Source organism: Chanos chanos, chromosome 7 (genome assembly GCF_902362185.1).
Source record: "Chanos chanos chromosome 7, fChaCha1.1, whole genome shotgun sequence".
Classification (NCBI taxonomy): domain Eukaryota; kingdom Metazoa; phylum Chordata; class Actinopteri; order Gonorynchiformes; family Chanidae; genus Chanos; species Chanos chanos.
In genome coordinates, this window is record NC_044501.1 from 44001239 (window position 1) to 44026238 (window position 25000).

The following is a 25000-nucleotide window of genomic DNA, read 5'->3' on the forward strand; positions in this document are numbered from 1 at the left end:
CAGAAGCACTAGAGTGCTGCCACCTACTGGTTGGGAGATGCAAAAATACCATATGCTCATTAATATTAGAGGTGGGCTGCACTACAGCACCACCTGCAGGAACTTCTTGTTATTGAAGGGTGCAATACATCACGACACCGGTACCTCCTGAAAGAGTTTTGAAAATTCATTTAACCCATGTACAGTTCTTAAAACTGTGCTTGGAAATCTAGCCCCCTACAAAATCAGCATTATATAGACCATGTCTTCTTTCGGTGACATCTGCAGCTAAAATGTTCTAATTCTCTGATTTTTACATTTGAAGAGAACAAAAGAAGGAATGAATGGTGATATCAGCAAAGAATCTGCGGAGTCTTACATGAAAAACAATAGAATGTTAAGGTCCATCAAGATCAATGGGACAGAATGTTCATTCGTTCTTGTTATTTACACGTTCAGATCTCACCTCGCTGTCAGTGCATAGAGAGTCTCTCTCCAGCAGGCGTTGTAAGAGAGGACAGGGGAGATCTCTGAACTTCTCTCCCTCTGACACACTCTGGAAGTGGGCCAAGGTGTAGTCTTCTGCAGCCCGACCTAATTCATCCAGCCCATATGCCTCAGCCAGAGCCAGTGTGTCTAGGCAAGTCTCGCAGTCCATGTCCTCCTGCAGGAAGCTGAGGCAAAGCGAGAGCGCCCCCTGCAGCTGGAACTGAACAGCTGCCTCAGCGAGGTCCCACACGTTGCTCCAGCCCAGCCGCAGCCGGCCAGAGTAGACGAATCTCAGCAGGTCCTGAAGCACCCAGGCAGCCACACCACGCAGACACACCACCTCCTCACCACTCTCCCGTAACCCTCCACAGAGCAGTGCCCGAAAGTAGTCCCCACCCGCAGCCAGCACCACACGATGGGCTGAGACAGAGAGAGTGAGAGAGAGAGAGAGAGAGAGAGAGAGAGAGAGAGTGAGTGAGAGAGAGAGAGAGAGTGAGTGAGTGAGTGAGAGAGAGAGAGTGAGTGAGAGAGAGTGAGTGAGAGAGAGAGAGAGAGAGAGAGAGAGTGAGTGAGTGTGTGAGAGAGAGTGAGTGAGAGAGAGAGAGAGAGAGAGAGAGACAGAGTGAGTGAGAGAGAGAGTGAGAGAGTGAGAGAGAGTAAGAGAGAGAGAAAGAGAGAGAGAGACACAGAGAGAGAGAGATGAGACAGAGAGAAATACAGGGATGCAGGCATATGCTGTGTTATTATTCATAAAGGCACACACTAACAGGAAGAGGAAAATAACAAACTGAGATTCGTAATTCACTTTTTTTTTTTTTTAATCACAGTGACAAGATGGATTGAATCAGTAATATAGGTCAGGAATCCATAATCCTTTTTTATGTGCTGTACATTTTCTTTTTGAATTTCCTTGTTGAGGACACTGTTTGAACCCTTCCCCTAAAACCATGGTACATTCAAAACAAAAATAGTAACAGAAGTGGATTTTATTGCTGGTTGACCTTGCAAAGGTGTCTGTCATGACCTCCTTTTCTTGTTCCTCTTCCTTCTTAAGCACCATATATTTATAATTACTCTGAGACTAAATCCTGCTGGTAAAGGAACTGAAGATAACATTACACAGACACAAAGGAAACAGACAGGATGTACATACAGGACACAGAGAAAATTGTTATATTGAGTTGCTGGTTGAATTGTTATATTGAGTTCCTGGTTGACCTTATAACCTAGTTGGCAAAGCTGTCTGTCCTGATCAGTGTTGTGCTGAACATTAGTAATTAGATTCAGTTACTGGTTACTTCATTCAAAGTAACTGAATTACTTTACCAATTACTGCATATAAAAGTAATTAGTTACCGGGGAAAGTAACTTTTGGGTTACTTTTAAATGTTTGCTGCAGTTCTCTTACTGCTGCATGCTGTTTGGATGGAGTGGCTCCCTTGGTCAGCGGCGCTAGCACTGGGGTCTTATGTGATTAGCTTTGTGGAAACGTGTTGTTTTACCGGGTCCTTCAGAAGATTAGAATGACTATTCTTTGATGTGGATAAAGTTCTCACACCTGCACATAGACTACCGCTCACCAGTATGTTTTTGTCCTTGATCTCAAGGGAAAAATAATGCCCATATTTCCAGGACAGCAAACTCACGTTGCCCGGACTGGTGGTTGATTGATTCACCCGTGCATTGCGCCACCTAAGGTCAGGTGAGGTTAGATCATAAACAGGAAATGGGGGGAATAGTCTGCGTTTGTCTGTTATAATTTGCAGTTGCCCATTAATATTTTCACGTAAGACAAAATCACAGGGTAACGGGTAACGAGCCCATTTACATCTCAGTAACTGTAACTGCGTTATTTAATTTGAAAAGGTAATTAGTTCGTTACTTGTTACTGCCAAAAGTAGTGGAATTACAGTACTTCCAATGCTGGTCCTGACAGTAGCCCCATTTACACTGTGGGCCATCAGCCCAGGGGATGTAAGCCCTGGGAACTTTGTCCTGGGCTACAAGCACCGGGGCTAGAGTTCCTATTGCACTCATACTATGGGCCATGTGACCAACGGCAAAATTCGCAACCATACGTACAGCATTCCATGGACTGATAAAGAAAACCCTGCTAACAACAGCTAACAAAAAATGGAGCCAAACACTGTCTTCCTCCCTGTTATTGCAGTGCTACATTATATAAGCGCAGCCCATCGCATTAAAGACGAGGTCACCGCATGAAGGCTAAGAAGACAGTGTATCGCATGTGAAAAGAACTGAGGAAAGACTGAGAAAAATATGTAAACTTATAAATATACAGGAAAAGACACTCATAAACCTCATCATTCCAAACTAGTCTTTCAAAATGATCCTGAATGTTTACATTACCCTAAATTTCTAATAGCACCCTTGTCTTGTTTGCTGTCCAAAACTGTCTCCCCCCATTTGTCAGGTTTTTTTTTTTTTGTATTTAATGTAATGCAATATTATAGATCTGTTCTGAACTAGTGTTAGCTAGTTAGCTAGGGTTAGTTAATCGCCTCTTACTAGAAGTGTAAACAGAGCCGAACCATAGTAGGGTGACCATAGGTCCTCTTTTTCCCAGACAGGTCCTCTTTTTTGGACCTAAAATATGTGCACGGCCGGGATTTCTAAATTTCCTTGTTAAGGACACTGTTTGAACCTTTCCCCTATAACCACGGTACATTCAAAACAAAAATAGCAGCAGAACTGGATTTTATTGCTGGTTGACCTTATAACCCAGCTGGCAAAGCTGTCTGTCGTGACCTTCTGTTCTTGTTCCTCTTCCTTCTTAAGCACCATATATTTATGGTGCTCAGAGACTAAATCCTGCTGGTAAAGGAACTGAAAATTAGTAATTAGTTTCAGTTACTGGTTACTTCCTTCATAGTAATTGAATTTACCTTACCAATTACTGCATATAAAAGTGATTAGTTACTGGGGAAAGTAACTTTTGGGTTACTTTTAAATGTTTGCTGCAATTCTCTTACTACTGCATGCTGTTTGGATGGAGTGGCTCCCTTGGTCAGCAGCGCTAGCATTGAGGGTTTTACGTGATTAGCTTTGTAGAAAAATATGTGCGTGGCCGGGATTTCTAAATCGCCAAAAATGTCTGGGATTGGGCTTTCGCTTTCCACGGTCGCCATTTATTGTGTGTGCATTTGCACTGCTTTGACCTTTTTCTTTAGGTCCTGCCCGCTCGCACGCCACCAATGGACGGTCATGTGCACTGTCATGCCATAAACATTGGTTAAACTGCATCTCATTCATTACTGTTTACACCGAAGCAACAGCCAAGAGACCTTAAGAAAGCCGTAACGCCACCAAAACTTGAATGGAGAGAAATAAGGTCTTCTTGCCACTGTTACTGTGCTAGCAATTATTTGTCTTATTAAAGACTAAGTATTGCGGCAGTTAAGTACAAATGCAGTTTCACATCGCTTTGTCAGCCATGAGCCTTACATGTGCAACGACAGGGACAAAAAGCGACATACACTTAAATTTCCCCCTAAGTTAGGAAGGGAATGCATCAACCCCCTGCCCCTGTCCTCTTTTTTGAAAACCAAAATATGGTCACCCTAAACCATAGTAACAATTCATCATGACATTTAAGCACCAGGTCTTGGACCTCTGGCCCTGGTCATTGTTTGCTAGGGCTTAGATTCCTGGTCAAGCCCTGTTTAAGCCTAGCCTGGTACAGTGTAAATGCTCCCTGGGCCAGGAACTAAGTTCAAGCTCCAGGTTTGGCCCACAGTATAAATGGAGCTATTCTGTTATTGTTCCTTTTCCCTCTTAAGCATCATATGTTTATAAGTACTCTGAGTCTAAATCCTGCTGATAGAGGAACTGAATGTATCACTACACTGACACAAAGGAGACAAACGTGCATACAGCATACAGAGATAATTGTTATATTGATCTGACCTGGGTCATTCATCACTCTTACACTCTCTGTTCTCTCTTTGGTCTTCCTTCCTTTAACATATTGACTCAACTGACTGAAAGAAGTTCAAACATTACAACAAAGAATCTAAATGGTGAAGTATTGTTGATTTTGTACATGTATTTCTCTGGTGCCAAATCAGAGATGACTGGTTGATGTGAAAACCAGATATGACTCTAGACTTCCAGGACCAGATAATAGGAACCCTGAATTTTTTTGGGATTCACCCCCTCACCCCTTCGCTCTCTCTCTCATTTTCTGAACGATTACCAGGGAAAAGTTCTCCACTCTCCGCCTGTAAGGTAACATCACAGCCGACATGCCTCTCCCACAGATTCCTAAACATCTGCAGACTCTTCTCCTTCTCTCTGTCTGCGTGTGCTGGGGTCCCAGTCCGGCAAACCTGGGCTAGTCGCTCTGCCCCTAAACACCTGCAGACCTGCAGCACCTCTTCCAATCCATTGCCACTGGCATAGGCCAGGCCCATTTCTCCATAGTAAGCAAAATCAAGGAGGGCTTGTAGGCCAGATGGGGTCACGAGGTCGCCTCCTTCAAGCTCGCTTAGATTCACCTCGTTAAGACCTCTTTGCCCTGAACGCAGCCAGACCTCTGCCGTTTGACTGACAGCAGTGAGGACCAATCGGTGGACTTTGTAGGAGTTGTCCGGGAGGTGAAGGTTGCAGTCCACCAGTAAGCCGTCTCTCCGTAGCCTACACAGCTCTGTGAATAGTGAGTCACAGTAAGAGGGCACCTCATAGGTGTGGAGTTTAGAATCTCGAGAGGGGACAACAGGAGGGGTGATGGCTTTGGACGGAGGAGGTTGAGAGGCAGACGCAACAGAGCCAAATGTTCTGCCCTCTTTTTTGTTGCTAAGTGTTGGTGTGGCATCGTTGCTTGAGCGTCTCCCAACTTTTCTTTTTTCTCCAGGGTTAGCGGATTTAGATGCACTTGACTGGAACTGTGCCATCCTGTCACGGACAGACATAACTTTCTCCTTGTCCCTTTGCTTCTCTCTCATCTGTTCTCTGGACATAACTCTAGGGAAACAAGAGAGTTCATAACAACATGCAAAGTCCAATCTGATAGGGGCCACCATAGCGGCACAAAGTTAATATTTCGCTATTTTAACACTAAACCAATGAAAAATGTAATTGCAATGCTTCCAGAAATATTCTGATTGCTTAATACTGTACTCTTTAAGTGTGTCCGCACAAAGCAAACAATGCTAAATATAGCAAAAGTGATCTTAATGAGAGTCATGCTTAAGTAACCAAACATTTATTGCAGTTTGGAAAAAAACTGACTTATCCTAATGCACTGGATTTTTCTTATTAGTGAGAAGCAGACAAGAATAACATGTGACATAGACGGATAACATTTATATCAAAAGTGAACTAAACTGTTGGAAAACCAAGACAGAAAATTTTAAAATGTCAAGATTTTGCAATCATTTTGCAGATTTGAAATTGCCTCTTCCTAAATACCTTTTGCAAATGAACTCACTTGAAAGCATTGAAAGCATGACCTTATTTCATTTGTGCATATTTCCAAAATGCAATGGTTTACAGTTTGACACTCACTGCGGCATTTCATCTAAAGTGGAAACAAAATCAAAGTCTCCCCAGAACTGACCTTTGGATGACAATGCTATTTTAAATGGAAAAAAAAATGTTTGACAAATGTGTTGTATATTACTGCTGTGGAAATCAAATACATCTAAACAAAAAAGAATAGAAATAGAAATTTCTGCTGTTTTCAATAAGAAGTTATTTGAAAAGACTCAAAGTACAGTACCTCAGACACCAGCGGCAGCAGTTTGAATCCTTGTGCTGAGGGAGAGTGACATTGGGTCTATTCTTGTACCCTCATGCCTCCAACACAACGGCCCTGAGCACTAACAATAGATTCTGGAGAGGGTCCAGTGAAAGTTTTCCACAGGAACACATTGATATGAAGGCCACTCAGCCCCAGTGCAGTCAAAGCTTAATGTGCCTTTAATCTCAATATAAATGCTTGACATGTTTTCTGGTGACATCCAAATCTCGTCTGACGAGAAAATAGAAACTTGCAACGGAATTTTAAGTATCCCATGGTTGAGGTAACAGTTGCTACAATTAGCTTCATGTAGTGAAATATATATTTAACATGGCAAATGTATAAAAGTCCAATTTTATGGTCCACTGCCACATCTTGTGTAAAAATGTAAATAACCATGACCTCTAGTAAAATATTTCATGTGAAAAGATGAATTTATGCAGGTTAAAAATCATATATATATATGATTTTATATATATATATATATATATATATATATATATATATATATATAAAAATATATGTTTGTGTGTGTGTGTGTGTGTGTGTGTGTGTGTGTGTATATATATATATATATATATACACATACATACATACCCACACACACACACACACACACACACACATATACATATATATAATTTATAATGTATCATATCATTAATCCAGATGGAACGTGTATTAATTATACAACAGTTTTGTTCAATTTTAAATATTTGATTAATAAAAACAAATTCCATGTATTTTATGAAGATGAATAATTTTTTTTTCCCGACAGAAGAGCTGAGGCTGTCTGTTCGATTACTCTTGAAAATGTTAATGTTTAACAATTCAAAAGGATTATAAAACACATGCTCATGGCTATACATCAGAACCTGATCATCTTTTTACATTCTCTTTTAAAACAGGGCATCGATTTTCTTACCTCAACTAACCTGAGTCACAGCACCCAAGCCCTTATAACAATAGGCTGGCAATCCATCTATTCAATGTGAGTTAATTATTTGCATTTTTACATGAATGTTGAGGACAACTGTGTTACAGACACAGACACAGGCACAAACAGAACTGTTAAATGCAGACTCTGAACTGTGCAAGGATGGTTTTGCATAATTAAGGAAAATGTTGAGAAATATCATTTTATAATAAGTGCAAGAAAAGGTATTGCACACGCACACACACACAAACACTTTCTTTCTCTGTCTCTCCCTCTGTCTCTCACTGTCTGTCTCTCTCTTTCTGTCGCACGTGCAGATCCCTTCAAAGAGATGTCTAACAGCACGACCATCTATAAAAATAAAAATCTGTTTGGCATTTTTTTGACATGGAATTCAAGGTCTTGTAAAAGTGTTCCTTCAGGGAACAGTGATTACAGGGAAGTCTTTTACAGATATCGGATTTTACAGACAACAGTGACTTTCCATTACCTTACCAAAGCCATTCTTCCCCCTGCCCACCCATCTGTCTGTTCAACCATCCATCCATGCATCCACCTCCAGGGAAGTGTTCACCTGACAGATCACTGCTAATGTCAAATTGAATTAAATTAAATTAAATTAAATTAAATTAAATTAAATTAAATTAAATTAAATTAAATTCAGTTCAATTCACTTCACTTCACTTCACTTCACTTCACTTCACTTCACTTCACTTCAATTCAATTCAATTCAATTCAGTTCAACTCAATTCAATTCAACTCAATTCAATTCAATCCAATCCACCAAGCAGTAGTACCATGCCAAACATATTCCCTAGCAATAAATTCCCTGACAAAAATAAATAAGTAAATAAATAAATAAAAAGATGAATCTGAGAATCTCCATATTTATATTTTGCATTATATGGAGACAATCTGTTAGGCAAAATGTAACTGAGATGTTTAAGGAGACTGAGCATTGATATGGTATATTGCTTGGAGAAAAAGCTTTAATTATTGTTTGCATAGATTAGGGTTGGCACCATCTCACCAGTGCTGTTGTTCTGCTAAGGAGGTGATGAGGTGTGTTTTTAAAAGTGGTTCCTGTAAGCAGTCATAAACACACAGTTATTATCAAACGCCATCCCTCTACAGTCTGACCCTGGGGCGTAAATTCTACATATGCTTGGCAACCAGTTTAAGTTCATTCACATCAAACAATCTGAAGAGAGAGGCTGAACTGAATAATATCCAACATCCCCTCAGCAGGTGAATTTCTGCTCTATCGTTGGGTGACCACCTAATTCTTAAAGACAGTCAGAAAGTGAAAACCTTAAACCCACATTTCATTTTATATTTCCGTTAATCCTATGATAAAACCACAAGCAGCACTCTCAGCAAACTTATAAATATACATATGTACATATATATTTTTTTATATGGTTCTAACTGAACTTTGTAAGTGCTTGTATTGTTCAGCTGTCCTCTAATTAAAGATCCTTCCTGCTTTGACATTACATAGTTGTCTTGAGAGTTAATATTTAGACATAATTGGCAGAGAAAAAGTGACCCCGGAACAGTTAAATGTGACACATGTAGAGCTCCTTTCTTTCTTTCTTTCTTTCTTTCTTTCTTTTAAGCAATTGTTCGCGGACAAAGAAGCAAACCAGAGTCACTGAGGTAATGTTTTATAACTGATCGTAAAACTTCCAAGTCTATAAACACTGTGTTCTAGAAACTATTACTTTTGCTCTGAAATCACCAGTAGCAAAGTGGGTACTTCTTGAAATAATTAATCACATTCTCTAAGCAATGAACTGATAATCATTCTTAGAATTGCCTTGAGGCTGCCAAACCGCACATTAATTAAATCTAATGTTTGAAGCATTTTGAAAATGATGGTGTCTCTGTTGTGCAGTTTTTCAAAACTACAAATGGAGTTTTGCTTCATGAGAGCCAATTTTCTGAAATATCTCTCATTAAGCTAACTGCCAGCATGTTGATGAAATAACAAGTTGCACAGGTGGGCCAGTAATTTGAAAAACATTACACAGATATGACTGTCTTTACTGAGGAGGTATAACCATGACCTTTGAATATTCAAAAGGTGTGTGTATGTGTGTGTGTGTGTGTGTGTGTGTGTGTGCAGTGTGCAAGGATGTTTGTGTGTGTTCATGGGTGTGTATGGGTGTAATGCTTGTGCAATATTGGTAAAATCATTTTTGCTGTACTGAGGTGGCTTATAGTTCTGAACATTTGTACTTTATTTGATGGTTACACAAGTACTGTAGTTACAGTAATTCCACTCTGTTGTTTACACAGTGTGTGTGTGTGTGTGTGTGTGGGTGGGGGGGGGGGGGGGGGTGTTGGGGTGTGGGGGTCTTGGAAGACTTGATAAGGCAAAAACTGGGCTAAATCATGACAAAAATGTTGGGTTTTTTTGTTTTGTTTTTTAATTTGCTTTGCTTTGTTTTGATACTTCAGTACAGCCATAAACACAAAGGAAATGCAATATCATAAAGGATAGTGGAAAAATTCCCTTCCATCTGACACTGAGACAGGTATGATACTGCGTGATGCCTGGACATGCCAGAGAGAGAGAGAGAATGAGGGGCGTGGACCATGGAACACCTCACCTGGAATATGTATAAATAACCAGACTTTTCAGAGATGCACAGAGTACACCACATCCTCCCAGAGAAACATGTCAGTCATCTAGGGCAAGCTGGACTTGAAGCAAGACTTAAAGCAAAAGTTTGAGCCATTGGATAACTGGGAACACATAGAAATACAGTAAGAGTAATATATTTTCTTATCATTTTTCTTAAGCGCTTGAAAAATTAGTCTATATTCATATGCTAAAGACAGCCTGGTGTGTTTTGCATTGCAACTGCACGGCAGTTTAAAAAATAATTGTTTTTGTAAGCAGGAAAATATCCAGAAATTGCTCGTCTGTCGCATTTGGTTGCCAGTAAGATCTGAGCTTGCACATGACCACATTTTCCTTATGAGATTTTAGTTTTTATAACATCGTCCCTCACTTTTTAATATCGTCGCCTCACGATTTTACTCACGTTTGTACGTATGTGTCACATCCCGTAAATTCACGTACTGAGACAGAAAACTAATTCTTAATTGTTTATTTGTACGGTTAATCAACAGCACAGGATCAGAATGATGCATTTTTAATATAGTTTTCATATTGTTAAAAAAAAAGTCATAACATGGAATCTTTTTATTTATATATTTTATAAACACCATGGATAGAACTCAAATATTCTACTGATCAGAGTGCGAATTATACAGTGACAACTGGGAGGGGTGGGGGTTTTGAGGGGGGTCAACTTTTCCCCCAGGGATATATAGCATAGGATGCATAAATGTTTCGATCCCCCCGAGCTGTCCTTTTTAGCTCCTTTGGAGGGGTCCAAGTCTTAATTGGGGGGGGGGGGTCAGACCCCCCCAATCCCCCCCGTAATTCGAACCCTGCTCCTGATAAACACATTAGATTTGTCTACACTGCTGTGTTTTCAGTGCTGAGAATTAAGTAAGTTTTAAAAGATTATTTCTCCATGGATTTTGCAAGAAGTTATGGACTTTTTGGCTTTTATGGACTGGTTTCATCATATGAAGATCGTATATATTGTATATATATTGTACATGACAACATCTTAAGCATTTTTGAACATCAGCGTATTTACACGTAAGGGTTCATTTTGACTATGAAAACATACTTTACTACGTTACAAGGCAGTCTGAATGACCTGTATCATCATTATATGATAATGAATTATATTTAATCCGTTGACCCAAATGACATGTTTATCTAAGCTCCCCCATAGTAAAATACCTGTTTTTGTTGCCTGACAGTGAGAGCAAATGACAAATTTATCCAGACAATGTTATCAGCTGAGGAAAACACCGCTAATGGATTTTCAATAGTCTGATGTTTGGGCAAAGGACGAGGATGTCATACGGCGTCAAACATAATGTTGATAGTAAGGTCCTAGTTCAGTGTGTTCATTGAACGATGCGGAAAGAATCCAATTTGGCATGTCTCACTGCTTCCATTAAAGGTCGCTGGTGGTTGTGAGGTAACAGTCTTCGTGATGTTATGGAACTCCGCCGTTCAAATGCATGTCCCTGGGAACAGATTGCATTTCGCCGTGACAACCAAAGACATGCAAATATTGTCCGTGTGGGTAACAGGAGTCTAGGGTACAGAGGGTCTCGGAAAGGTCACGCGTGAATGGGAGAGGCTGTTAAAAAGCCTGAACTTTGAACTCTGAACTTCATGAACCGTCTAAGCCCTAATGCCACTTTGTCTTTCCCTCCTCAAGCAGCTTCGGTCCGTCGGTTCCAAGTTCCTGAACCTCCATGGGGCACCGCGGGTCTAAAAGCGCTCGGTTTGACACAGGTGAATTGCCTCAGGGGCGTTTTTCCGTCAGCGAGGAAGCGCCGCCTCAGTACTCTTCGAGACAGGGACGTCGCAGTACCGCCAGAGATGGTCCAGCCGACAGCGAAGTCAGCGTCGACATGGAAACAAACGTCCCAGATCAGAGCCAGGAACATCGGGACTCAAGGCAGGAGGGACGGAGGCCATCCATCTACAACACTATAGACGCTGTCCCAAATCTGGATTTTTATGCCAACTCCACCGCTGCTGGCCGGCAGCGACGTAGCAGGCCGTCCCTGGAGATCCTTCGCAAATCGTGTGATGTAATTCTTTTTTTTTTGGGGGGGGGGGGGGTTGTTCTAGTGCTTTGTTCTATAGTTTTATGTTCTCATACTAAGATACTGAGAAACATCTTAATAAGGTTTTAAGCAATTTGCAATGTGTCAAGTACACCATATAGGAATATGAAATGAGCATTAATATCTATATTTTAATACCTGTGCTAATAATTGCTCATCTTTTAAAAGAAAAAAACATTGTGTAAACATTATGTGTGTGTGTGTGTGTGTGTGTGTGTGTGTGTGTCTGCGCGCGCGTGCGTGTGTGTGCGTGACAGGACAGTGAATCAGGGAGTAACGCTGAAGACTCTGGAATGGGGAGTCTCTCTGTGATCCTGGAACAAGAGAATGGTGATACAGGCAGGAACGGTCAGGGGAAGAGCAAGGAGCCAGTCCGCTTTGGCTGGATCACCGGTGTTATGGTGAGACACTCTCTGAACACACACACACACATGCGCACGTGCGCGCACACACATTCACACACACATGCACACATACATACGCATACGCACACACGCACACACACGCACACACACACACGCACACACACACACACACACACACACACACACACACAAACACACAGCCATTCCTCTCTTAACATGGTTAATCCGTTTGTTTTGGCTGAGTCACGAGATTCATGGTGATATGTAAACATAGTCAGTAACGTGTTTAAGAGCGTAAGAGTGTTGGTGTTTTGGCAGGTCCGTTGCATGCTGAATATCTGGGGAGTCATTCTGTTCCTTCGTCTGTCCTGGATCACGTCTCAAGCAGGCATCAGTGAGTCACGTCACCTTTTCGTTCTATTCATCTAAGACTCATTTCATTCATGCTCTTCTAACTCTTCATGTTCTTTCTTGCGTTCGTGCGGCAGATTGGGTTGCCGTGTTTAACAATCTACAGGGCAACACTGTTCCATTTGCTGATAGAATATTTAAGAGAGAATAAAAATAAGATGGTATGTCCTCTGTCTCACACCTTTTTAGTTCTCACCTGGGTTATTATCTTCATGTCCGTCCTGGTTACCTCGATAACTGCACTTTCGGTGTCCGCAATTTCCACCAACGGAAAGGTCAAGTCGGGTGAGTGACATGTCACAGCGTCTACATCAGCTCTGTATTTGGTCTAATATCTCTCTGCTGATCGTTATTGTTCCTCCTGTACACCAGGGGGCGCCTACTTCATGATCTCTCGCACCCTGGGCCCGGAGCTGGGCGGTCCCATTGGAATGGTGTTTTCCTTCGCCAACGCGCTTGCCTGTGCCCTCAACACAGTGGGCTTCTCAGAGACTGTCAGAGATCTGCTCATTGTAAGTTATGTCTTGCCATCCATCTTTCTAGCTGGCTGGTTAGCGTGCTAACATCCCAACCAACCGTGCTCTACTTTAAAAAGCAATATGCCTGATCAGTTCCCATCTTGTGTTTTATGTTTCTTTTAGGAGTATAACGCAGTCATAGTGGATCCAGTTAACGATGTTCGAATTATCGGCGTGATCACAGTCACCGTGCTTCTCTTGATTTCACTGGCTGGGATGGAATGGGAGGCAAAGGTTAACATTTCGCATTTATCTCAATGATCGACCGGATTGTCTCTCTCTCATTTTTTTTTTCTATGACTATCATATTTAACTCTCACTTAGGGTGATAAAACAAAACTTTCTTCTTTTCGTAGGCGCAAATTCTGTTCTTCCTTGTTCTGATGGTGTCCTTCAGCAACTACATTGCAGGCACCATTGTTCCGGCCACCAAAGAGAAGCAAGCACTGGGTTTCTTCAGCTATCGAAGTAATTTTTTTTGTGCTTTTTTTTTTTGTTTGTTTGTTTGGGGGGTTTTTTGTGTGTGTGTGTAAGCCTCTGAGACTTTTACCGAAATGTCAAGGACTTCTTGAATATTGTCCAGTACATGGAATGGAATTCTGTGACCAGTGTGATTGTTTCTTCGATGTATCAGGTGAGATCTTCTTGGAGAACCTTTTTCCAGATTGGAGAGGACCAGAAGGAAGCTTTTTCCAGATGTTTGCCATTTTCTTCCCATCTGCCATTGGTATCTTGGCAGGTGCCAATATCTCTGGAGATTTGAAGGTGAAGTACAAAAGTTTTTTCACCCTTTTGTTACTGTTCTAAGGATGTTTTCCCATGTTATAATGCGAATAAGTGTAAACGAAAAAGAAAAAAAAAAAAAAAAAGAGTCTTACTCCAAATTCCACTTTGCCAAATTCCAGTCGAAAAGCATTGACTTCATGCTTCAAATAAGTCGTCAAACAAAGACAAATTAAATACAATGAAATTCATTTGTATTGCTGATGTCAACATGTATGAATAAAATAAAAATAAAATAAAAATAAATAAATAAATAAATAAAATATTAAATGCTGTATTTGATGTTCATGGCAGGACCCTGAGAGTGCTATACCCAAAGGAACGTTGATGGCCATATTCTGGACTACATTCAGTTACCTAGTAATATCTGCAACAGTGGGTGAGGAAACTTCACATGTTCTACACTCCACCCCGCTCCCCTCCCACACACACACCCCGCCCCCAATATATAACACTCAAGTTTACCTTCCTTCACTTTCTCACTTTTATTTCTCTCTCTCTCTCTCTCTCTCTCTCTCTGTCTTTCTCTGTCTGTCTTTCCCAATCTCTCTCTTTCCCAGGGGCATGTGTGGTCCGCGATGCCTCTGGCAATCTGAATGACACTTTGCCAATAAACTCCACTGAGTTCTGTGAAGGTCTAGACTGTAGTTTGGGCTGGAACTTCACAAGCTGTGCGCAAACTCAATCCTGCCAGTTTGGTTTGTCCAACAATTTCCAAGTAGGCCCTTATGCAATATATGTAATGTTACACTATGCTAAATTATAACTATTAATAAACGTGTAATTAAACTTTAATAGATATGTAGTAATGATTGTGTAACAATGTGTGATCTGCTGTGATTATGTGGTACATAAGAGGAAAGGTGCATATCCTTTACGGAGTCTGAGCTGGGGAACTGTGTGTTTGGGACATTGAAGTAAAACCCATTAACGGTGGATCTGTGTTGAATTCACAGGTGCTCAGCATGGTCTCTGGGTTTGGTCCACTCATCACGGCTGGAATTTTCTCAGCCACTCTATCCTCGGCACTCGCTTTCCTGGTCTCCGCCCCCAAAGTCTTTCAGGTGAGAACACGAGAGACACATGAACTGCACTGGTCCAACTCAGTTATTCTCATTAACGCAGTCCACTACACCGTCACCATTTAAAATTGTTTTTCAGACCTGGCCCTGTTCCAGCACAATTAACAAGCCCATAAGTGGTCAAGCTATTCTGTTAACTGCCAATCAAATCGTTTTTTTCTTTTTGTTTTTTTTTACACAAGTGGATGTTAATGTTGTCCATTCACTCTGTACTGTTTCAGTGTCTCTGCAAAGACAATATCTACCCTTATATCGGCTTCTTTGGCAAAGGTTATGGGAAAAACAATGAACCCCTACGGGCCTACATCCTCACCTACTTCATCGCCATCGCCTTCATTCTGATTGGTGAGTTTGTAACACAGCGTAAAACAGTATTCGGCTCCTCTGGTCTGTTAATAGTTAAGAGCCTCCATGTTTATCATTATGTTTGTTACATTTTTTTTCTCCCCCCTTCTCTCTCTCTCTCTCTCTCTCTCTCCCTCTCTCTCTCTCTCTCTCTCTCTCTCTCCTTCTCTCTCTCTCTCTCTCTCTCTCTCCCTCTCTCTCTCTCTCTCTCTCTCTCTCTCCTTCTCTCTCTCTCTCTCTCTCCCTCTCTCTCTCTCTCTCTCTCTCTCTCTCTCTCCTTCTCTCTCTCTCTCCCTCTCTCTCTCTCTCTCTCTCTCTCTCTCTCTCTTTCAGCTGAGTTGAACGTCATCGCTCCTTTGATCTCCAATTTTTTCCTTTGTTCTTACGCTCTCATCAACTTCAGTTGTTTCCATGCGTCCATCACAAACTCACCAGGTAAGACACTTGCACACACACACACACACACACACACACACACACACACAAAGTTTTCAGGCAAGGCAATTTTAATATTTTAATACTTAGCCACTAGTCTATCCATTTACCTTAGCCTGTATATGGAGTTCATCCGATTGCCCTGTATTGTCACCCTACAGGCTGGAGGCCCTCATTTCGGTACTACAGTCGGTGGACGGCTCTGTTTGGAGCCGTCATCTCTGTGGTTCTCATGTTCCTGCTGACCTGGTGGGCGGCTCTCATTACATTCAGTATCATCCTCTTCCTTCTCGGCTACGTCACCTACAAAAAACCGGGTGAGATATTTCAGATGTGTAGCAATGAGATACAATATAGCAGATATGAGTTTTGCATGATTTAAAGATTGTTATTGTGCAAGTCCCTAACATCGATCGATTTCTTGAATGAACAGATAATTACATGTTCATCACAGTGTGCATACCTTACATGCATGCATGAGTGAGTGTGTGTGTGTGTAGTCAAGATGTCGCTATACCTTCTTGATTCTGATGTAAAGAAAGGCCTGTTATATAACTTTCTTATTACCAGCAGACTGAAATATGAATCGTGTTCATCCTGTGTTTATGAGTCTGTTGTGTTTTGTAGCTGTGAACTGGGGGTCGTCTGTTCAAGCCAGTGCCTACAGCATGGCTCTGTCATACTCAGTGTCTCTGGCAGGGGTGGAAGACCACGTTAAGAACTTCAGGTGACGTAAAAAGCCAGGAGAAGTTTTTTTGTTCTATAGCACACATTATGCCGCTATAATTTTTTTCACTCTTCTCTCTTCCTCTCTCTCTCTGACTCTCTCTCTCTCTCTCTCTCTCTCTCTTTTTTTTTCACAGGCCTCAGTGTCTAGTGCTAACGGGTCCCCCAAATCTACGGCCAGCCCTGGTGGACTTTGTGGGGACCTTCACTAAGAACATTAGCCTAATGATCTGTGGAGACATTCTCATGGTGGGTTAGAGGCTATGATAAAACAATTGCGTGTTAAGTACTAGCTTTTTCAGTATATGCCGTTGTCTGATCACAGCCGTTCTCTCTCTTGCTCTCTCTCTCTCTCTCTCTCTCTCTCTCTCTCTCCCTCTCCCCCAGGATAATGAGTCAGCAGTGTCCCAGCAGAACACAGACAGTCTGGTGAAATGGTTGAATCAAAGGAAGGTTCGCTCTTTCTACACCCCATTCCAGGGAGACAGTCTGAGAGAGGGAGCCCGTCATCTCCTGCAGGTAACGCCCTCCCTGACCCCTCTGACCTTCTCTGCCTTGCCGAGAACACTCGGTTCATTCAATCCCATTTTCAGCAACCTCTTTTCAACCCTCTCTCAGTATATTTTTTTATTATTCTCTCTGTCCATTTCATTATATATCAACTGAATCGAAACTGCAATTCGTTCTCTGCCAAAAGGCCTCTGGTCTAGGCAAACTGAAGCCCAATACTCTTGTCATGGGATTCAAGACCAACTGGCAGGAGTGTGATCCTCACAGCTTGGAAGACTATGTTAACACCATATAGTAAGTTTAAACCACGATCTTTCAACCACTGACAAAAAAACCCGCTAAAACTTCTCCTTGTGATTTCAAAAATGTCACATCTTTTTGTTTATTTATTTATTTATTGTTATTATGAACAGTGTGGAAGTAATTGTTCTTTAATGTATCACTATCTTACTTTTTTTTAGTGATACGTTTGACTCAAACTACGGTGTGGGCATCCTGAGAATGATGGACGGGCTGGACATTTCAGATGAGCTTCAGTCTGAAGGTATGTGCCTTTGTGTGTGTGTGTGTGTGTGTGTGTGTGTGTGTGTAGTATAGGGGCATGTCGTACAGCTGTAGGGTACGAGTGAATAGTCTGGGTAGTGATGTGATCCATTATTTGACAGAGAACCAAGCCTTTGAAGCTGATGAGGCTGTCGATGTAGAGGAAGACAACAATTCAGACGGAGACTCAGGTAAATGATCAATATGAAGAAAAGGTAAAAAAAAATCTATGAGAGGTCAAAATAAACAAGAAATATGAACCAATGTCATCATCATCATCATCATCATCATCATCAATAACCCTGTATTTTTGGAGATAATGAACATTATGTACATTATGAATCATATCAATATCTTCACTTTTGTCTCTCCTTCAGACAATGAGAACAAAGTGGATATTGCGAGTGATCAAACCAGAACTACATTTCAGAGCAAACAAGGAAAGAAAACAATTGATGTTTATTGGATTTCTGATGATGGAGGTGAGACATGGCAACCCCTCTGTAACCATGGTGACATCGTTTCCACAAATTACACTTTACTTCTACACAATGTACACAATAAATATGATCAAATTCCTCACATATCTTCATACTCCTCCCTCTTTCTCTCTCTCTCTCTGCCTCTCTCTCTCTATCTATCTCTCCCTCTCTCTTCATCTGTCTCTCTCTATCTATCTGGTATAGGACTGACTCTCCTGGTGCCGTATCTGTTGACCAGGAGGAGACGGTGGAGGAAGAGTAAGGTGCGAGTCTTCATCGTCGGTGATCATCAGACCGTGGAGCAGGACCGTAAAGAGTGAGTGAAAGGACTGTTAAATTCACTCGCGTGTCAGAGTTATCGAAACACAGGCGGAAACAACATCAGCTCCCTAAACATCAGCTGAAATGAGAACTGCACTTTCACTAAGTCAGTTAGAAACAAAGCTTCTGTTTCCTCACCCTAACCTGAACTTAAACGAATCACGCATTTGCCTTTTTTCTTCAGTAGTTTAAAAGCATAATTGTATTTTTAACTCGTTAGACAAATGAATCTGTTCATAGTCAGCACACCAAAGACTCGCATAACACTGTCATTACATTATCGCAACAGACATGTGAAGAATTATCATAAGATTAGCATGTATCATATTTATATTTAAATGAATAGCACTGAAACGCTATTGAGTGTCTTATAATGATTTCTCTTTTCTAAGGATGGTCACATTACTGCGACAGTTCCGTTTGGATGTCCATGACGTCATCGTTATGACTGACACTGAACGATCGCCACTCTCGAAAAAGTATGTTCTATCCCATTATTCAGATGGGTAATGTAATGTAGGATGCTCAGAGTGTGATAAATGACAGACAATGTCTTTACTTTATTCAGTATGAGAAGATTTGAGGAAACTGTCACCCCCTTCATGCTGAATGATGAGCAGCGTTCTGCAGGCACATCAAGTCAGCGAATGCAAGACTGCCCTTGGACAGTGTCTAACAAAACGATGGATGCACTAAGATCAAAGGTAGGATTGTGTGTGTGTGTGTGTGTGTGTGTCTGTTTGCCTGTCTGGCTGTCTGCCTGTCTGTGTGTGTGTGTGTGTGTGTGTCTGTCTCTCTCTCTCTCTCTCTCTCTCTCTCCCTGTGTGTGTGTGTGCGTGTGTGTGTGTGTGTGTGTGTGTGTCTGTATGTGTGTAGGTAGGTGTGGGTGTGTGGATGTGTGTGTGTGTGTGTGTGTGTGTGTGTCTGTGTCTGTATCTGTGTCTGTGTGGGTGCATGTCCTGTCACCAATATTCTGTCATCGATATTTAAACAATGTGTCTCTCAGTCTTATCATGGTTCAGGTTAAAGCGTCGCCTGTCTCCGTATCTCTGTGCTGTGCTAACCTTTACTGTTTACCCCCTTCTCTCTTTCTCCCATTGTCTCTGTTCAGTCGGAGAGAAAAGTACGGCTGAATGAGATTATTCGAAGGAATTCAAAGCATGCTGCCCTCATCTTGGTGTGAGTACATACGTCTGTCTTTTATCAGTTCTGACCGTCACTGTGAAAAAGGCACCCGTCAATATGTCATTGTACAGTGAACAATACGAAATCTGGCACTGATTACGTTCCGGCGGGCCCCTGCCGTGCTCATAAACTGTGAGCCACTATGTGTTGAGTTTTAGTCCTTTTGCTCAAAACAGTACTACAGGCATAGTGGTCCCTCACCTTAATGTTTCTGCTTCTGCCACCACCATGGATACTTACTGTCAGCTTCTGCGTGTGTGTGTGTGTGTGTGTGTGTGCGTGTGTGCGTGTGTGCGTGTGTGTGTGTGTGTGTGCGTGCATGTGTGCGTGTGCGTGTGTGTATGTGTGTGTGTGCGCATGTGTGCGTGTGTGTGTGCGTGTTTGTGTGTGCGTGTGTGTGTGTCTGTGTGCGTGTGTGTGTGTGTGTGTGTGTCACAGGAGCCTGCCTGTTCCTCAGAGTGACTGCCCTAGTGCTCTCTACATGGCCTGGTTAAACACTCTGACCTGCGGCCTCCACTGTCCAGTCCTGCTTATCCGTGGCAACCAGCAGAATGTACTCACCTTCTACTGTCAGTGAGGGCACTCCAACAGAGACAGGACATCACACTGACGTCGTGTCTCGTCAAAAATGAGGCAGCCGTGTCATACTGTAACGCTCACATTGTGGACAATTTTTGCTTTGGGGTTGTATCAACAAAGATGTGGTCTCAGGACGTCACCTCCTACAGTGTATATTGAGTGAACTGAACAAACTCATACATGTGACCTCATTCATTTCTGCCAATGAAAAAAGGGGGAAAATATCCAGGAGAATGTAACACTGGAGAGAACTGTGATGTCACAGAATGAATTACCTTATATGGTAAAAAAAAACAAACAAAAAAAAACAAAAACAAGGACCATTAACTAAATGCTTAAACAGGCTATGATGATACAATAACTTGAACTGAGGGTGGAAATTATATACCGCCTATATGCTTGTTGTCGAAATTCATCATATATCATTCCGCACACTCAGGTCAGGTTAGACAGTAGGTTTTCTAGTGATTCATACCAAAGTTGCTTTTTTGTTTGTTTGGTTGTTTTTTGAAACTGCATCACATTTGAGATCCGTGATATCTTAAAGGCAGCAAATCTTTTAGCTACTGTTTAAGGACGTGTCAAGGAAGTTTCAAACAGTTGTAAAAAAAACAAATTATTCAAATTATATTTCATAAACTTTTACCAGCACTCTGAGGAATGTATAATGCTTATTTTTGAACTGTCTTTTTTTTTTTTTTAGACAGAGTTAACACTTTTGTAAGAAAATATAGAAATCCAATCAATTATTAATCAACAAAATGTGAAAATATATTTTGACATTCATGAGTTGTACCTGTGCTCTGTACAGTGCTGTTTGAGATACCAGAAAACCCATTTGACGGCGTGGAACAGTTGTGAATGTTTGTTTGAAATAGGATTTTGCTTTGTATGAATAACAATAGCAAAATGACAATCGGTGAAATACAAGACATACTTTAATGTCATGATTTATCATTTTCACATTGAAAATCAGAATGTAGAATATACTAGTTCGATCAGATTTACAAAGAATATACAAATGTATTTATCCAGAGAAATGATTATTGTGTTAAATTATTGTATCCATATGTAGCTATATATATATATATATATATATATATATATATATATATATTACATGTGCAAATATCATGCGTGTTTTGTTAAAGAACTGCTGCTGTACAGGATGGAAATGAATAAACCATAACAGAGAAAATAAAATGTTTCATATAAACTATTAAAGTGCATCCTCGTTTTTTCCTCAAGTTCTTTTATTTCCAGTTCTTTGTGGAGAGAGAGAACTAATCTAAATAAGTCCGTATCCGATCATTTTAAATCCCTTACATTCACACGGGTACATCATTTAAAAAAATAGCTTTCCTCTCAAGTCACTCGCCACGTCATTCACTTTGTATATAACACCAAAGCACACCGAAGAGGAATTTGTCATTCTGTTGTAAATTCTTAGCTATAAATCGTGGTCTTTAAACTGTTCTTATCTTTAAACTGTATCTCAAAAAACTGCAATAAAATTTCATGATTCTGAAAACACCTATCAACCCCTCTCCAAAATAAAATAAAATAAAATAAAATAAAAAAATGCAGAGGTCAGTAACAGCACTCCATTTTCATTAAAGGCAAAATTCTTTGGCTCAGAAGAGGTTTTCCTTCATGATTCAGAGCTTGGCAAAGACTCACTGGATTCATGAGCAGCAATTAATTACTTTTGTAATTACAACAGCAATTACATTTGATTACGTCCTATAATGTGACATTTCTTTCTCATTAACTGTAGAAAGTGGGCTTTCAGTAAAATCACAAGGACAGATAGTTCAGTTAGCTCTGCAATTATATACAATATTACAAACAGATGTAATTTCGTATATAGTAGTCTTAGCCATTCATTTTTAATAGATGAGACTTGAGTAATATCATATATTGAGAAAGAGGATATCAAAGCCTCTTCACAAACGAAATGATACAGTTTCCTGACGGCAACCCATCCACTCAACGAGAGCAGGACGAGGTGTTGTGTTTGTCTCAGGTATTTGTCTTGTCTCGTCCGTGTTTTCACTGACAGTAGAAGGTGAGTACATTCTGCTGGTTGCCACGGATAAGCAGGACTGGACAGTGGAGACCACGGGATAGTGTGTCCAGCCAGGCCATGTAGAGAGCACTGGGGCAGTCACTCTGAGGAACAGGCAGGCTCCTGTCACACACACACACCCACACACACACACACACACATAAACACATGCATAAAGTATAGGTTTGAAATAAATTTCAATGTATTTCAAGTTCATTTTCATTTTAAAAATTATCTCGTATCAAGAACTGAAATACTCACACTAAGATGAGAGCAGCGTGTTTGGAATTCCTCCTAATAATCTCATTCAGCTTCACTATCCTCTCCGACTGCACAAAATACAGAGAGATGACATGGTTATAAGGCAGAGTTAGGCCAGTGAACACACACACACACACACACACACACACAACATACACGCAAACATACATGAACACGAACCTTGGGTCTCAGAGCCTCCAGCTCCTTGTCACTTATTTTCCAGGGACTCTGTTTCCTCAGCTCTTGTATGTCTCCTCCTTGCGCTTCATCGTTCAGTCTGAAGGGGGCGACAATATCTTCCAATCGCTTCAGACTGTGGTAAGAAGACCAGAGAGAGATTATGACCTGCTTTTCTGGTTCTCTCTCTCTCTCTCTGTGTATGTGTGTGTGAGAGAGTATGAGAACACAACTCACGCTTTAGGCTGCGCTGGTTTCTCACTGTCTGTCATCACAATAACATCACTGATGTCAAGCCGAAATTTCTTCATGAGCTCCAGCATCCTACAGACATAAGACACATCACTCGACTCCTGGTCATTTATTTTTGCACTTTACCTCCATAATTCAATTGACCTCTTCACACAAACTCACTCTTTGCGATCATCTTCCATGGTCTGATGATCGCCGACTATGAACACTCGTACTTTACAATGACTCCAACGTTTTCTTCTGGTCAACAGATATGGCACCAGTAGAGTAAGACCTGAGAGAGAGAGAGAGACAGAGAGAGAGACAGAAAGAGAGAGAGAGAGAGGGAGAGAGTGGGAGAGAGAGAGAGAGACAGACAGAGAGAGAGAGACAGAGAGAGAGACAGAAAGAGAGAGAGACAGAGAGAGAGAGAGAGAGAGGGAAAGAGAGTGACAGGGAGAGAGAGGAAGAGAGAGAGACAGAGACAGAGAGAGAGACAGAGAGAGAGAGACAGAGAGAGAGAGAGAAAGAGAGAGAGAAGGGGGGATGAAAACAGTTGAAGTATTTGATCATACTTCCTGTTAAAATTGTGAAAATTTTGTTGCTGTGGTGACAGTGGCCATGTCTCACCTCCATCATCAGAAATCCAGTAAACATCAATTGTTTTCCTTCCTTGTTTGGTCTGAAACACGGTTCTGATTTGCTCGTTTGGGAGGTCCTCTGAATTTTCCCCAACTGAGAGACAGAGACAGGGAGGAAATAAAAGAAAAAAGGAAAGAAAAGAAAAAAAGGAGACCAGGATAAAGCGTTATCTCGATTCATAAGTGGAAAAGGACGTTGTTTAGTCATGGCTTGACACATATTGAATGATCACACAATTACATGTTATGCTCCACTCTCATTCATACTGTGTAAGGAGTGGGATCTTTATCTGGGATTGCGTAAAGACTTTGTGCATATATACAGTACCTGAATCTTTGTCTGTGCTGTTTCCGTTCTCCGACGATACTCCTTCGTCCGACTCAAAACCCGGATTGACGGCAGACCTGTTTGCTGCTGTAATCAGAAATACCAAAACCAGGTTAGAACGCGCAGGCACTGAAACACGCGGTAGATCATTTCAGCTTTACAGCAGGTTCTTTTCTGTACGGTGGATTTGTTTACGGTATATTACTGAAGACTGTGCCACATGGGTTTGTTATACTGGTATACCAAGGCGCTAACAATACCAAGATCATGGGTTTGATACCCAGGGAACACACATACTGATGAAAATGTATATCTGTACTGTAAGTCACTTTGGATAAACGTGTCTGATAAATGGATAATCACATCACCTGTTAGGATGTGGATGCACCGTAAAACATATCTGACCTTCACTCTCTATCTCCTCGGTAATATCCAGTCCATCCATCATCCTGAGTATGAGCACTCCGTAGTTGGAGTCAAAAGAATCGCTGTAGGAGAGACAAAGGAGAAATCATTTGCAACCAGGGGTTTGTGGGAAATGTAGTCCCCCCCCCCCCCCCCCATACACATGAACCTTACTCACATTATGGTGTTGACATAGTCCTCCAGACTGCCAGAAGAGCACTCTTGCCAATTACTCTTAAATCCAACAACGAGAGTGTTTGGCTTCATTTTGCCCAGACCAGTAGCCTTCAGGGAAAGGAAAGGATAGTGTTCAGTTTTTAGGTTGCTTTACATAAAAATACAATTCTGAAAATGTAAACAAGCATAAGTTTATTTCAGAAGCAGTATACTGACAACTCTGCTATCAGAGAAAAAAGGTGAGGAAGAAAGAAAGAAAGAAAGAAAGAAAGAAAGAAAGAAAGGAAGAAAGAGAGAAAGAAAGAAATTGAGGCTGTTACCTGCATCAGATGCCTGGTTCCTTCCCTCAGAGTGTTTGCGGTAAATGTTGTGTAGAAGGAGCGAACTTTCCGCTGGTTTAGCCATTTAACCAAAGTATCTGTACTGCTGCGCAGGGATTTGTCCTCATCCTTAAAGAGAGCGAGACAGAAAGAGAGAAAGAGAGAGAGGGAGACACAGACAGAAAGAGAGAGAGAGAGGGAGAAAGA

At 41.2% G+C, this 25000-nt stretch overlaps 3 protein-coding genes across 3 annotated transcripts in view; 1 reads left to right on the top strand and 2 right to left on the bottom strand.

Annotated features, from left to right (window-relative positions):
- Positions 1-5447, bottom strand: part of LOC115816446 (kelch-like protein 33) — an 8361-nt gene extending 2914 nt beyond the window's left edge. The window contains exons 1-2 of the mRNA XM_030779399.1: positions 4685-5447; positions 446-888 (exon numbers count right to left, since the gene is read on the bottom strand). Coding sequence (XP_030635259.1) covers positions 446-888; positions 4685-5447 — 1206 coding nt within the window. The remainder of the gene's footprint in view (positions 1-445; positions 889-4684) is intronic.
- Positions 5448-11522: 6075 nt separating this feature from the next.
- LOC115816447 (solute carrier family 12 member 3-like) lies at positions 11523-20183 on the top strand. Its single transcript, XM_030779400.1, has 26 exons — positions 11523-11864; positions 12158-12301; positions 12584-12659; positions 12866-12961; positions 13049-13188; positions 13318-13428; positions 13551-13662; positions 13829-13959; positions 14272-14356; positions 14538-14695; positions 14934-15041; positions 15281-15404; positions 15738-15839; positions 16001-16156; positions 16467-16566; positions 16703-16814; positions 16953-17084; positions 17263-17369; positions 17537-17619; positions 17741-17809; positions 17996-18100; positions 18305-18416; positions 18814-18900; positions 18990-19125; positions 19533-19600; positions 20045-20183. Exons 1-26 carry the CDS (start codon positions 11523-11525, stop codon positions 20181-20183), a joined length of 3135 nt encoding a protein of 1044 aa, XP_030635260.1.
- A 2054-nt stretch (positions 20184-22237) lies between these two features.
- The window catches only part of LOC115816449 (solute carrier family 12 member 3-like), a 10174-nt gene continuing 7411 nt past the window's right edge, over positions 22238-25000 (bottom strand). Inside the window, exons 17-26 of the mRNA XM_030779401.1 lie at positions 24794-24922; positions 24475-24581; positions 24297-24379; positions 23887-23975; positions 23553-23640; positions 23106-23217; positions 22929-23015; positions 22695-22827; positions 22515-22582; positions 22238-22376 (exon numbers count right to left, since the gene is read on the bottom strand). Of these exons, the coding sequence (XP_030635261.1) occupies positions 22238-22376; positions 22515-22582; positions 22695-22827; positions 22929-23015; positions 23106-23217; positions 23553-23640; positions 23887-23975; positions 24297-24379; positions 24475-24581; positions 24794-24922 (1035 nt within the window). The remainder of the gene's footprint in view (positions 22377-22514; positions 22583-22694; positions 22828-22928; positions 23016-23105; positions 23218-23552; positions 23641-23886; positions 23976-24296; positions 24380-24474; positions 24582-24793; positions 24923-25000) is intronic.

Excerpts from the sequence above, each read along its gene's own strand:
- LOC115816447 (XM_030779400.1), top strand. The coding sequence starts at position 11,523 with ATGGGGCACCGCGGGTCTAAAAGCGCTCGGTTTGACACAGGTGAATTG. Across the intron at positions 12,962-13,048 it reads CAACGGAAAGGTCAAGTCGG|GGGGCGCCTACTTCATGATC; the intron begins GTGAGTGACATG and ends CCTGTACACCAG. Across the intron at positions 18,417-18,813 it reads GTGGAGCAGGACCGTAAAGA|GATGGTCACATTACTGCGAC; the intron begins GTGAGTGAAAGG and ends CTCTTTTCTAAG.